General features: G+C 42.8%; 1 protein-coding gene across 1 annotated transcript in view; it reads left to right on the top strand.

Annotated features, from left to right (window-relative positions):
* The window catches only part of elp1 (elongator acetyltransferase complex subunit 1), a 181,734-nt gene that overhangs the window by 3,175 nt on the left and 164,804 nt on the right, over positions 1-13,755 (top strand). The window contains exons 2-4 of the mRNA XM_051929899.1: positions 2,161-2,315; positions 5,106-5,258; positions 9,648-9,729. Coding sequence (XP_051785859.1) covers positions 2,166-2,315; positions 5,106-5,258; positions 9,648-9,729 — 385 coding nt within the window. The 5' untranslated portion in view covers positions 2,161-2,165. The remainder of the gene's footprint in view (positions 1-2,160; positions 2,316-5,105; positions 5,259-9,647; positions 9,730-13,755) is intronic.

Raw genomic sequence — 13,755 nt, forward strand, 5'->3', positions numbered from 1 at the left:
CCTGCGTCCATGGGCATGGGTATGTACCTGCGTCCATCCGGTTTACAATTCTCGGATCTCGGGTTTGATTTGTGAACCTTTGTGGACTCCGTAGTCTGTCCCATTTCACTCTGGGGCGGGGGGCTTTGTGTGGCGCCTACGCACTATGTCTCCTGCGTCCATGGGCATGTACCTGCTTCCATATCCGGTTTACCATTCTTGGTTAGTAATATGGATGACTTGACACCAGCAGTCTTCAGAAGTCCAATCCCAGAATATCAGTCTCCCTGTTGCTGCCCATCTTGAAACCCACCAGGCCATCCTCCAAAAGTCTTTGCCTCATTCCCACCTGCCTGCTGCCATTCCTGAGCAAGTTCTGCACTGGTAGTACCCTGACCTCAAGCCATGAATCAAGTTTAGGAGACGGTCCTGGTGCTTGCTGGACTTTCTTGGGCGCCCTGAAGCCTCTTCCACAACAATTGAGCCTCTCTATTCTAACTCAGTCGGCATGACAGCGTGAGCTCCAGCCTTGTCCTCGTCGACACTCTCACCAGTGTTAACGAGAGGATCACTGAAGTGACGTCAGCAGGTCCTTTTGTGGCAGGGCTGACATGCAGTGGAAATGGGTTTTTTTGGGATGAAGTTCATTTTTATGGCAACGAGGGACTTTGTAATTAATTGCAATTCATCAGATCACTCTTCAGAACATTCTGGAGTAGATGCAAATGGCCATCATAAAAACTGAGGCTGTAAACTTTGTGAAAATTCATATTTGATTCATTCTCAAAACTTTTGGCCATGACTTCTATCTATCTATCTATCTATCTATCTATCTATCTATCTATCTATCTATCTATCTATCTATCTATCTATCTATCTATTATATAGTGCCTTTCACTTCTATCTATCTATCTATCTATCTATCTATCTATCTATCTATCTATCTATCTATCTATCTATCTATCTATCTATCTATCTATCTATCTATCATATAGTGCCTTCAACTCTATATGTCCCATGTAGTTCCATTCTATTAGTGCTCTTTTTTGAATATAACTAATTGTTTAAAAATATTTTATAAACTAAAATGTGATTTAGTGTTATTTGTGATGTATTAACTTAAGACAAATTTCAAAGGAGTCTGATTTCAAAGCGGTTAACTGCACTTCTGAATGTGGCTGACTGGTATTCTAGCTTGAATTAAGGACTTTCCTAAGTATATTTGATTTAAATCAGAGGACGTAGTGAGTGGCTGTCAGTTGGTTAAATGTGGAGGGTCCACTCCATGCCTTTCCATGCACACTCATAATCAGGTTAGGCTGAATAACCCAATTAAGACAGAAACCTGGTTTCTTAATCTGCGTTTAGTAATCTTCTGGAATTCTTCTTTGTCAAAATGCTCCAACATCCTTAAATTTCTTTTTTTTTTTTTTTTTTTTGTGCAGTTAATCGTCATCATCATCATTGGCCTCTGCAAATCCAGAAATAAGCATGATGCTTATTTTTAGAAAAATGTTGAGTCAAATTTGAGCTTTCTTTATAGGTTTCCTTTGCCAGATTATACACAGCACACTCTTTTCTGATTGGCTGTGCGACTGAGTCCCGCATTGGACCAGAATACCAATACGTGTGCTTCTTGCCTTTATACCCAAGTGTTTATGGAATAATAACAGCGCAGGTATTATTACTTCAGTAAGATATGAGTTAGGTTACTTGTTCCTTTATAAATTGATCAGATCACGTAACACACCTTACTTTTAATGTGTTACCCTCTTGCTGTCAGGATTGTGTTGCTGAGTTTAGCGCTGTATGTTCAGCTCATCAATGTAAATTTTGCAATTTCTGAAATATCGAGACAGATTATTTCAGCCAGGAGAAGGAGTGATGTGATCGTCCAAACATCTGCCTCAGGGAGTTTATTTTTTAGACGCTTCTGTGAGTGTGTGCAGAGCAAATACATGAGCAGACTGACAGAGTGTAACAGAGTTGCGCAGATGAGAAAATCCGTAACCTGGGTCAGGGTTTAAAAAGCCACATAATCTGATAATTGTTGTAGAAGTTTATCTGGATTCTCAGAGGTCGATTACCTGATTTCTCAAATCCGAATGGCACTTTATAAATCGGGTTCATGTGAGTAACTGAGTATGCGCGAACTGAAGGGCTTTGTTTCTTTATTTTCAGGTTTAATGCGGAACCTCAGGGTGCAGAAGAGCTTGGAGTGTGTTGGCCTACAAGGCTTTGGTAGGCCGCAGTGCTTTGCGGTCCACTCGGACACTGGGACTGTACTCGTTGCATCAAGTCATGGAATTGCTCAACTGGACCCTCAGAGTAAACAGGTATAGTATTGATATACTTTAGAAGTGCACACCTAAGCGTGACGTGCTTTTCCTTTACGTTACTTTATTCTTTTTTTTTTCTCTCGAAATTTTGACTTATTACTGTAACCTAAGAAATTAACCCAGTAATTTGTGTCGAAGGTTTAAAAGACACATGTTTAAATTGTGAGATGAATTCTTCATCACATACATGCAAATCTTCTTCTCTAATGCGCTACCGTGGCTCTCCGTTTGTCTGTCCAGGATTTTAAATCACCGGTAGCTCGCAAACCGTATGACCAATTGACCTGAAATTTGGTACACACATACTACGTGAAGTCTACTATCCACTTTCAGGGTGATGATTGACCTCCAAGGTCAAAGGTCAACCCAGAAAGGTCAAGGTCAAAAATCAAATTACCTGTAGCCTGAAATTTGGTACACACATACTATGCTGAAACTCTACACTACAGCTTTATATTAAAAGCGAAGAGTTCTGGAATTATTCCTCTTTTTATTTTTATTTTATTTCAGGTTAGGTGGATTGATGATTCTAAATTGGCCCTAGTGTGTGCTTGGTGTGTGGGTGTGTGTGTCCTGCGGTGGGTTGGCACCCTGCCCGGGATTGGTTCCTGCCTTGTGCCCTGTTTTGGCTGGGATTGGCTCCAGCAGACCCCTGTGACCCTGTGTTCGGATTCAGCGGGTTGGAAAATGGATGGATGGATTTATTGTAGAATCAGCCGTGCGGTGCATACATACGGGCGCCGTTCTCATTCCCTACCACCATTGCCTTCACTTTCCCTACCTCTTAGATAGATAGATAGATAGATACTTTATTAATCCCAAGGGGAAATTCCCATACTCCAGCAGCAGCATACTGATAATAACAATATTAAATTACAGAGTGATAACAATGCAGGTATAACAGACAATAACTTTGTATAATGTTAACGTTTATCTCCCCCGGCTGGAGTTGAAGAGTCACATAGTGTATTGGAGGAATGATCTCCTCGGTCTGTCAGTGGAGCAGGACGGTGACAGCAGTCTGTCGCTGAAGCTGCTCTTCTGTCTGGAGATGATCCTGTTCAGTGGATGCAGTGGATTCTCCATAATTGATAGGAGTCTGCTCAGCGCCCATCGTTCTGCCACAGATGTTAAACTGTTCAGCTCCATGCCAACAATAGAGCCTGCCTTCCTCACCAGTTTGTCTAGGCGTGAGGCGTCCTTCTTCTTAATGCTGCCTCCCCAGCACACCACCGCCTAGAAGAGGGCGCTCGCTTCATTGGAATCAGTTGTAATGAGTGTGATTAGTGAAGCTGTTCCTGGTCCATTCATTCCCTTCCTTGGTAGTGCAACTGACAGCAAACTACTGACTATGGGTGGCAAGCCACTTTCAAAAGATCTCAGCGATAGAGTTGTGGACAGTCATAAGGCAGGAGATGGAGACAAAAACATCTCAAAGGCTTTATCAATCCCACGGAGCCCAGTAAAGTCCATCATAAACAAGCGTTTGGTACTACTAGGACCCTCCCTGGATCCTCCAAACTGAATGGAAGAACAAGGAGGAAACTGGTAAGAGAGACTACCAAGAGGCCAATGGCCACTTTGAAGGAGTTGCAGGATCTGATGGCAAAAGACTGGTCAGTGTGTGCCTGTGACAACAATTTGACAAGCGCTTCACAATTGTGGCTTGTTCGGGAGGGTCGCACTTCTCAAGAAAGGCCACATTAAGGCTCGTTTGAGCTTTGCCAGAATGCACCTTGAAGATTCTGATGCCAAGTGGAAAAAGGTCTTATGGTCAGATGAGCCCACAATCAAACTATTTGGCCTCGATACCAAACGGTACACCAATGCACCTCACCATCCACAACACACCATACCCTATAGTAAAGCACAGAGGGGGCAGCATCCTGTTGTGGGGGGGCCTGGGGCTCTCGTTAGGGTAGAAGGAAAAACGGATGGGGCAAAATCCCGTCAAATTCTTGAGGAAAACCTGCTACCCTCTGCCAGAAAGTTGGGCAGAATGTTCACCTTTGAACACGACAACAACCCGAAGAACACAGCAAAATTGAGTGGCTGAAGGAGAAAAAAGTGAATGTCCTGGTGTGGCCAGTTAGAGCCCAGACCTAAATCCCATTGAAAATCTGTGGAAAGATCTGAAGATAGCAGACCACCAATGCTCACCATTCAGTTTGAGCAAACTTGGAACAGTTAAACTGTAAAGAAGAACGGGGGGCAAATATCACTCAATCGAGGTGTGCAAAGCTGATAGAGAAGAATCCTAACAGACTCAAGACTGTCATTAAAGCAAAAGGTGGGTCAACAAAATGACATTTACATTGGGGGGGTGATCCTTTATTAATCTCAGTAGGTCTTGTTTTTGATTTTTTAAAACTCTTCTGAACTGTAGCTGTGATATCTTTCACTTGGATGTTCTACAGTAGGTTGTATTGAGTAAGTAAAGCTGGAAAAAAATATTGGTTTGTGTGTTTTCATTGAAGGCTGTAAAGCAAAAAAAAAAAAATGGGAATTTTTCGAAGGGGGGATTCTTTTCTATACCCACTATAAATGTAAAAATCATGCCTCTGTGCTTTCTTAATGTAGAATAAGAGAGGAGGTGAAAAAATGCCAGCAAATTCATTGAGATCCGTGTTCTCAGTTGTCCCTGATTATGAATCTAGTTGAAGCAAAAACGTGAAGCCACAGTGGGCCCCCAGGACCGACTTTGAGAACCCCTGGTTTAGACAATGTATTTAAAATTATCTTTCCATCCCAGCTCCCTGTTTCATTCCTTTCTTGATTTTATTGTAGGTGATTAATGAGGTCTCCTTGACTACAGATGAATATCTTCCTGAAGATGGCAGTGGATTAATTGTTGCGATCCAGGATCTTCCTGAACAGGAGTCTGTCTGTGTAGCAACAGCAACAGGAGATATCTTACTTTTTAATTTAAGCACTAATCAGGTACAGGTTTCCTTTTTTTCATATAAATGTTATTTGGTTTTATAAGTTCCGCTACAATGAATGTATTACAGTATATTCAGCTCACAACTGGTTAGCGCCTACTGCAACTGTAATTCTGCTTCGTCAATCAGCCACTGGGATCCTAAAGGTTTGAAAGTTTTTGATGATTAGATGATTAGAAAAAAGTCCACAGTCCTAGTAAATTTAGTTTGAGATGAAAAAATCAATACACAAAACCGTAAGTTTTTGGGTTTTTTGTTTTTGAGATACTGAATGAGGAGTCTGAGTGTCTGGGCTTGTGAGGGTCCTGATAAAAACCAACATCCAGGCCTTTAATGACCTCTTAGGCACAGCCATCAGCAGTGTGTCTGTCTGCGGAGAGAGTGTGGACTTCATCGAGAGGTTTACTGACCTTGGCAGTGACATTCTCTGGTGACTCTTCATATGAAGTCAGTAGACAGATTGGGAGAACATTGCTTGGTGGTTGGTCATGAGGTCACAGGAAAGGGGTGTGTGGCGCTCCCGATATGTCTACAAAAGGACAAAGGTCCAAGTCTTTACAGTCCTGGTGCTCCCTGTTTGTGAGATGTGGACACTATCAGTGACCTGAGGACCTGAGATGATGACTGTGCGTCTCTTCAGAGGGTCCTTGGGTACCACTGGTTTGACTTTGTTGTGCTCATGGGGTCCCAAATGAGGCATATTACCTGAATTGTGAGAGATGCGTCAGTTACGGCACTACGGCCCCGAGAGGTGATCCGGCTTGCAGAATCCTGATTGTTGATGGCCCGATGGGCATGACCAGGCCTAGGGGGTGTGGGGGCTGGCGCTACCCACATAACGCCCATGTAACACTCACGTAGCACCTGGCTGCAACAGATAGAGGGCCATTTCCAGAGGGTTTGACTTGACCGCTTGTCTGGCAAGGGGGGTTGCCAACCAGGATCCTGAGCTGTTTCGTCGTGTGGTGGGTGCGGCAACACGCTGTACCAGTGCATGCCCCCCACCCTGACCTGACCTATTTTATGCTAACATTATGCTAATTTTATGCTAACGCAATTGTGATGTGGTTACTGAGGGATTCATTGTGCTGTTGTCAGAAAACTGTGTGCCTTTTACCCAGCCATCACAAGTCACTACAACTCAGAATAAAATGATGATAATAGCTTAGAACGTTCAATTTATACAGTATATCAGCTTATAGGGGACATGGCTGAACTTTTATTATCTTTTCTAATTATCTATGTAAAGCCAAACCGTTTATTATAACTAAGCAAATAACTTTATGAGTGTGACATTAGCACACATACAGAGAGCAAAATATTGGAGAATTCAACTAGCCTTAGTTATCAAAGCATCACAAACGTTAGCAGATGTTCAGCATGTTTAATTAAAAACAGTGTTAATAAATATCTGTCTTATTGTCAACAATGTTTTTGTTTTTTTATTTTTTAATTTTAAGTGATGTAGGATGTTCTTTTTCCACTTTGTTATGGTCAGTGGATTAGGACTTTTCCAATTGAACAGAATAAGGTGATGCCCTAGCAGGGTGGTAGATTGTTCAGAGCTCATTGATAACTCCAAATAGTGGGGTCATCGGTAAGGGATTGTTACACATTCATAAGTCTCGAAAATAAGTTAATCATATACAGGTGCATCTCAATAAATTAGAATATCATTGAAAAGTTAATTTATTTCAGTAATTCAATTCAAAAAGTGTAACTCCGGTTCATTACACACCGAGTGATCTATTTCAAGCGTTTATTTCTTTTCATTTTGCTGATTATGGCCTACAGGTAATGAAAACTCAAAATTCAGTATCTCAGAAAATTAGAATATTACATAAGACCAATTAAAAAAAGATTTTTAATGCAGAAATGTTCGCCTACTGAAAAGTCTGTCCATGTACTCACTCAATACTTGGTCCATGAATGACTGCATTGATGCAGTGTGGCATGGAGGCGATCAGCCTGTGGCACTGCTGGGTGTTATGGAAGCCCAGGATGCTTTGATTGTGGCCTTCAGCTCATCTGCATTGTTGGCTCTGGTGTCTCTCATCTTCCTCTTGATAAATTCTCTACATGGTTTAGATCAGGCAAGTTTGCTGGCTAATCGAGCACAGTGATATATAAAACATTCAACATCTGTCTGTCTGTTTGTCTTTTCATGAGAGAACTACTTAACAGATTTAGATCGTTTTTTTTTTTCCCTATAATTTGCTTGAACATTCCGAATGATTTTGCAACTTCTCTTATTGCGCTAAGTGTCATAGTTTGCTTGCAGGAGCTATTTATTCACACTAATCCAAGTCACAGGCTGCGGGCCATGAGGAGGGGGAAGCGTGACGTCAGGAATGGGGAGCCGGGAGGTGGCCTCCTCACTCATGCGCCAGCCTCTGTTCGAATCGGTCTACCTGTGGCCACATTTTGGAGCGTACCTTGCCTCCGCTTAGATAGCGAACGAGAGAACTACTTAACGGATTTAGACAGAAGTTACAGATGATAATAAAGTTAAATGAGATTCTCTCTCTCTCTATTTATATATATATATATTGTAGCAGTAGAGGCGTGGAGCCCCCTCTAACACCCTCAGGTACCACTCTAGACACCAGGTAAAAGTACAATAATTATTTCTTTACTGTATCGTGCACAAAGCACTCTCTACACCACACTATTCATAAACCAATAAACTCTCTATAGCAATACAATCCTCCACTCCCAGACACTTCGCCCTCCTACCTCCCAGCTCAGCTCAGTGTTCTGGGCTTCCCATAGTCCTTTTATAGCCCCTGACCCGGAAGTGGTTCCTGGCCAAACCCACAAGTCCGTTTTCCTTCCGGGTCAGGGCAAACAGTCCTCTTCTTCATCCCGGGAGCACGTCGCTTCCTCCGGTCACGTGGCTGTGACGCACTCCTGGGTTATAGGGCACGTAAGAGCCCACTAGTCCCCCTACAGCGACTCCCGGTGGTCCCCAAGGTATCCAGCAGGGCTGTGTGTATAAACTACAGAGTCCATGAGGCCCTGCTGGAAGTCGGGGCACCATCCTGCTGTCCGGAGGGCTCCTCTTAGCGGCCTGGGGGTGGCGACCAGAGTCCATAGCCGGTCGTCCATCACAAATATATATATATATATATATATATATATATATATATATATATATATATAAACTAATTTATAGTTATAAAAACCATCTTGATGATCTTAACATGCAGAAATACAGTATAAAGAGCCGTTACATCGCAGATAACTCCTATAGCCGCAATAAATGCCTTTTATTGAATAGACAAACCAGGGGTGAACAAGTTCCTTTCTACTGCAGCTACAGCCTGCGACACACATAAAAACATCAATAATAACTCATAAACTTGCAATATTATTTAGGAAAATCGCAACATTTTACTCACCAAAAATTCGGATTATTTGTAAACAAAATCCATCCTCCTCTCTTTCCTCAAAAACAGTTCAATTACTCTGTCGTACAGATTATCCGTGCGCTTCAGTTCCATCACAAAGTCCCTTTCTATCACCATCGAAGCTAATGCTGAAAGTCGAACCTGCCCTGTCGTATTTCTGGCATAAGTTTTAATTCGCTTTAGGGCTGAAAATGTCCGCTCGACAGAAGCAGTGGACATGGGAATGCTCACCGCCAAACATACCAATGTGTACAGCTGCCCCATGATGCTCTCATTCAGATTTTTATATTACACCATCCTATCCAATCAACGGGTCTGAATACGGTGACGTTGCCATACGCCTGCTAGAGGGCCCTAGTGAAACCAACTCAAAATCTGATTGGTTGAAGCAACAGTTTAATCGACATTTATTTTGTGTTAGAGGGCCTGCAGAACGGATTGTGAAGGCCTCCGGGCAGACTTCTTTGACTTTGACAGTGTGTCCAGGGTTTGCCCTGTGATGGAGCAGGCTTTCCTGATAAGTTTATTCAGGTATTGTGTATCTTTTGTGCTCGGGTTGTTTCCTTAGGAGACCGCAGCGTAGAACAACATACTGGTTACTATGGACGGGGAGAACATTTCCAGCAACTTGACCCGAGTCTCCTCAGCAAGTCCAGTCTACTGTGGCTCTTTTTGTCCAGTGTCATTGTGTTGTCAGTCCAGTCCAGTTTGTGAATCCTCAGGTACTTGTAGCTCTGCACCACTTCCATGTCCTCCCCTAGGTGGTGACTGGTCTCAGAGGCTTCTTGGCATACCACAAGTGCACCACCAGCTCTTTTTGTCCTTGCTGATGTTGAGCTGTAGGTTGGTGTCCCAGCACCATAAGACGACGTCCTCCACAGCTTTCCTGCACTTTTTATATTAAAAAAAATATATATATTGGTTAAAGTTTATGTTACTGCTTTTATGAATATCATACAGATTTTTCTTTTTGATAGCTGGAATGTGTTGGAAGTGTGGACAGTGGATTGACTGGCATGAGCTGGAGTCCAGACCAGGAGCTGGTTCTCCTTATTACAGGTGAGTGCTGTTGGTGGAGAAAAGCAAAGTCCAAAACGACCAAAAAAAGGTAATCTGAATTCATAATAACCAATTTAAACATACGTCTAATATCTTGCATTAAGCTTCTTTACCTGCAACCATCAAGGTTATTTGGTGTAAAAAAAAAAAAAATAAATAAGTAACCAAAAAAAAGTCTAAAGTCATAATACACAGCGGGGAAAATAAGGATCGAACGTGTCAATGTTTTTCTCAGTAAATATCTATATATGTAATTCACTAAGCCGGAAGACAAGTAGCAACCCATGGAAAGCACTCCGGAAGGGGCGTGGAGTCACTAAGCCGCCGACAAGGAAGCCGCCCATGGCACACGCAGGAAGGAGCCACGCCCACCAACTCTAAGACCATTGGATACGACGACAACTCGCAGAGCCACGCCCACCAACTCGGACACGACGACTGGGGAAAAAAACGCCGTCATTTATGTTCGTCTGGGCTACAGTACACATGCACCTCTGAGCCACGTTGACTTTTCACTTACGACGAACGACCACGTGCACCATAGCAAACTGTTTTACATGCTACATACAGCAATTCGCATCCGCGACAAACACGCGTCTTCTTAGATGGTCCTGAAGGAACACGGAAGATGTTTCCCCGCCCACCAACACTCCTTTTTCCCCGGCCCGCGTCTACCCTCACTCTCTAGGCATTCACACTGCCTGCTCATGTGCCCAGACGCAAAAACTCACCGACCACCCAGTTAGTCCCTTTCGTCTGTGCTATGACTCCACATGCACCTTTGAGCCACGTTGACTTTTCATTATTCTTTTCGGTTACGACACCCAACCGCGTCCCCCATCAAAAACCTGCCTATCAGTCGGGTTTTTTTGGAAAAATGTCATTGACGAAACTGTTGCTCTCAAACTTCGCAACATGGCTGTTGGCTTTATTTGCCAGCATTGGGATAACTTCGGCGACTTGGTCACAAACTGCAACAACTCGCCACACAAGGACGCCCTGTCTCTCGAGGCATTCACACTGCCGGAAGACAACCATGGGATACGCAGAAAATAGCCATGTCAGTCAACGCAGATCAGACACCCAGGCAAACAACACTGAATAATCAATAGCTGCAACTACTTTGCCTGCCCCAACTCCTCACCTGAGTCGGTTTCGTCTCTGTTCAGCAGTGTTTCCCAAACTCAGTCCTGGTGAACCCCTGTGGCTGCAGGGTTTTGTTCCAACCAGATTCCTAATCATTAATGCCGGTGAAACTCATCAGGGATAAGTCGCTTTTTCAAACGCAGCCATGTAGCAGATTAGTCAGAATGTAATAATCCGAGATGAATGCGTGCCCCCGCACTGAGTGAAAAGACAATGTATATTGAGTCTAGAAAACATGATCAGCAAGTCTTTGATAGGCTGCAACAAAATGATGAAAGAACGGGCGCATTTGTTTCACACAAGCTGAGTGGGTGGGTGTTAGTTAATTAGTTACTCGAAGGATTTCAAGATTTAATATGCACAAGCAGTAACACTGCAAAAACATCCCAAACCAGAAAAGACGGCTGGCAAAAAGTGGCCGACAAATTAAACGCGTGTGCATTGCACTTACTGAAAGCAGCGTTATGGATTTTGCAAATGTTAATTTTTTTTCCCTCTGCTTAAAAAACATTTAAAAAGCGGCCTGATTATGCTGCGTATACTACGCCGCGGGTTGCTATGTAGCGTGTAAAACAGTTTGTTTGTCGCGGATAATTTGCTCTCCACACAGGGAGGAACCGGTAAGCGAACCCACAATCTTCCATTGTCTCCTTAGCACTACTACAGCGCCACAAGGCAGTTTAAGAATGCACCGGGCCACATGTTCATTTTTTCCCCTGTGCTTAAAAGGCATTAAAAACTGTGACTCCGGAACAACTCAGTACGTGAAAAACGGCCAAAACCGCAAACAACAATGAAAAGTCTACGTGACTCATAGGTGCATGTCGACTGTGCAAAGACGAAAACGACTCAGGTGACGAGTTGAGGGTGGGCACATGAGCAGGCAGTGCATACTGAACGAGAAATCAGCATGACTATGCGGCGTATGGTACGCCGCGGGTTGGCTAGTATTTCTAATTTCATGAAATTTTCACCAGATGTCGGTAACAACCCAAGTAATCCACACATACAAAGAAATTCAAACAAATGAGTCCATAAATGAAGTGATGTGTAATAAAGTGGAATGACACAGGGAGTACGTATTGAACACGCTTACTGAAATGTATTTCTTACTTAGTAGAAAAGCCTTTGTTGGTGACGACAGCTTCAAGACGCCTCCTGTATGGAAAAACGAGTCGCATGCATTGCTCAGGTGGGATTTCGGCCCATACTGTCGTCAAATCTCGAAGGTTCCGGTGGCCTTTTCTATGAACTCTGATCTTCAGTTCTTTCCATCGATTTTCAGTTGGATTCAAGTCGGGTGATTCAAGCCGTTCTAGCAGCTTCTTTATTTTCTTTACTCTCTGACACCAGTTGAGTTTCCTTGGTTGTGTGTTTGGGATCCTTGTCTTGCTGAAATGTCCCCCCTCGTTTCATCTTCATCATCCTGGTAGATGGCAGCAGATTCTTATAAAGAATGTCCCACTACATTTCTTCATTCGTCCTTCCTTCAATTCTGTGAGGTCTGACAGTATTTTGTGGTGTTTTTGAGGTGATGTGCAGCACCATTTCTCCTCCAAACACGGGGTGTGCAGTGACATCCAAAGAGTTCAATTTTGGTCACCTCTGACCCGACTCTACTCTACCAGTATTTTCATTGGCTTGTCCAAATGTTGGGCAACAAACCTTCAATAAGCTTCAACGTGCCTTTTCTTCAGCGCAGTGAACGTCCTTAGAGTTCATGGCGGTGGAGTGCGTTACTTCTTGTTTTCTTTGAAACAACTGGACCTGCAAATTCCAGGTCTTTCTGAAGCTCTCGGCGAGTGGTCCTTGGCTCTTCTTCTTTTGACGGAAATCTTGCGAGGAGTGCCTGGTCGTGGCCGGTTTATGGTAAAGTGATGTTCTTTCCACTTGCAGATTATGCCCCTAACGGTGTTCACTGGAACATTCAGAAGTTTAGAAGTCCGTCTGTCACCGATGCCATCAGGATGTTTGTGAAGGTCTTGAGAGAGCTCTTTGCTTTTACCCATCATGAGATGCTTCTTGTGTGACACCTTGGGAATGACAGGCCATCAATTAGGATTAAAAAAGCGGATATTCATGTGAACTGATAGGGGGCTATCAAGAGTGACAGACGTCAGCTGCTTTCTTGGCTTTCCAGGCCTTTTTGCACCTCCTTTTCTTCACGTGTTCAATTCTTACTCCCTGTGCCATTCCACTTTATTACTCATCACTTAATTTATGGACTTATCTGTTTTGATTTCTTTGTATGTGTGGATTACTTGGGTTGTTACCGACATCTGGTGAAAATTTCATGTCAATAGCCCCATTAGAAATATATTTACCGAGGCAAACGTTGACATGTTCAATACTTATTTTTGCCACCGTAAAGTGGGTTCAGAGAGTATGCAGACCCTTCATTTTTTCACATTTATGTTTATGTTGCAACCTGTTAAAATTATTTTAACTCATTTTTTCCCCCCACACTTCTTACCTCAAGTGACACAGCTAAATCATGATCTTAGATATTTTAATAAATTTATTGCAGGTTACTGATGTGCCATCCATTGTTGTAAATAATTTTTCCCATTAAAAAATAATTTCAAATTTAAGAAGCACCCATCTGTTCTGTGAATATCTGTTGTATTGATGAGGGGAAAAAAACTTTGCACTGTGATATTTTATTCTCTCGGTTAATTTACATTTAATTGCTTTAGTGATTGTAATCTATTGAATATAAGTGCACAAGTTATTACATCTTTTCAGTTGTGGCAATCGACTTTTGTTACTCATGTTATTACACTTGCTGAACAAACAAGAGGTAGCCCATTGTTACTCAATTGTTTACCTCATTTGTAAGCCGCTTTGGATAAAAGCATCTGCTTAGCAAATACACGTAAA

Source organism: Erpetoichthys calabaricus, chromosome 7 (genome assembly GCF_900747795.2).
Source record: "Erpetoichthys calabaricus chromosome 7, fErpCal1.3, whole genome shotgun sequence".
Classification (NCBI taxonomy): Eukaryota; Metazoa; Chordata; class Cladistia; order Polypteriformes; family Polypteridae; genus Erpetoichthys; species Erpetoichthys calabaricus.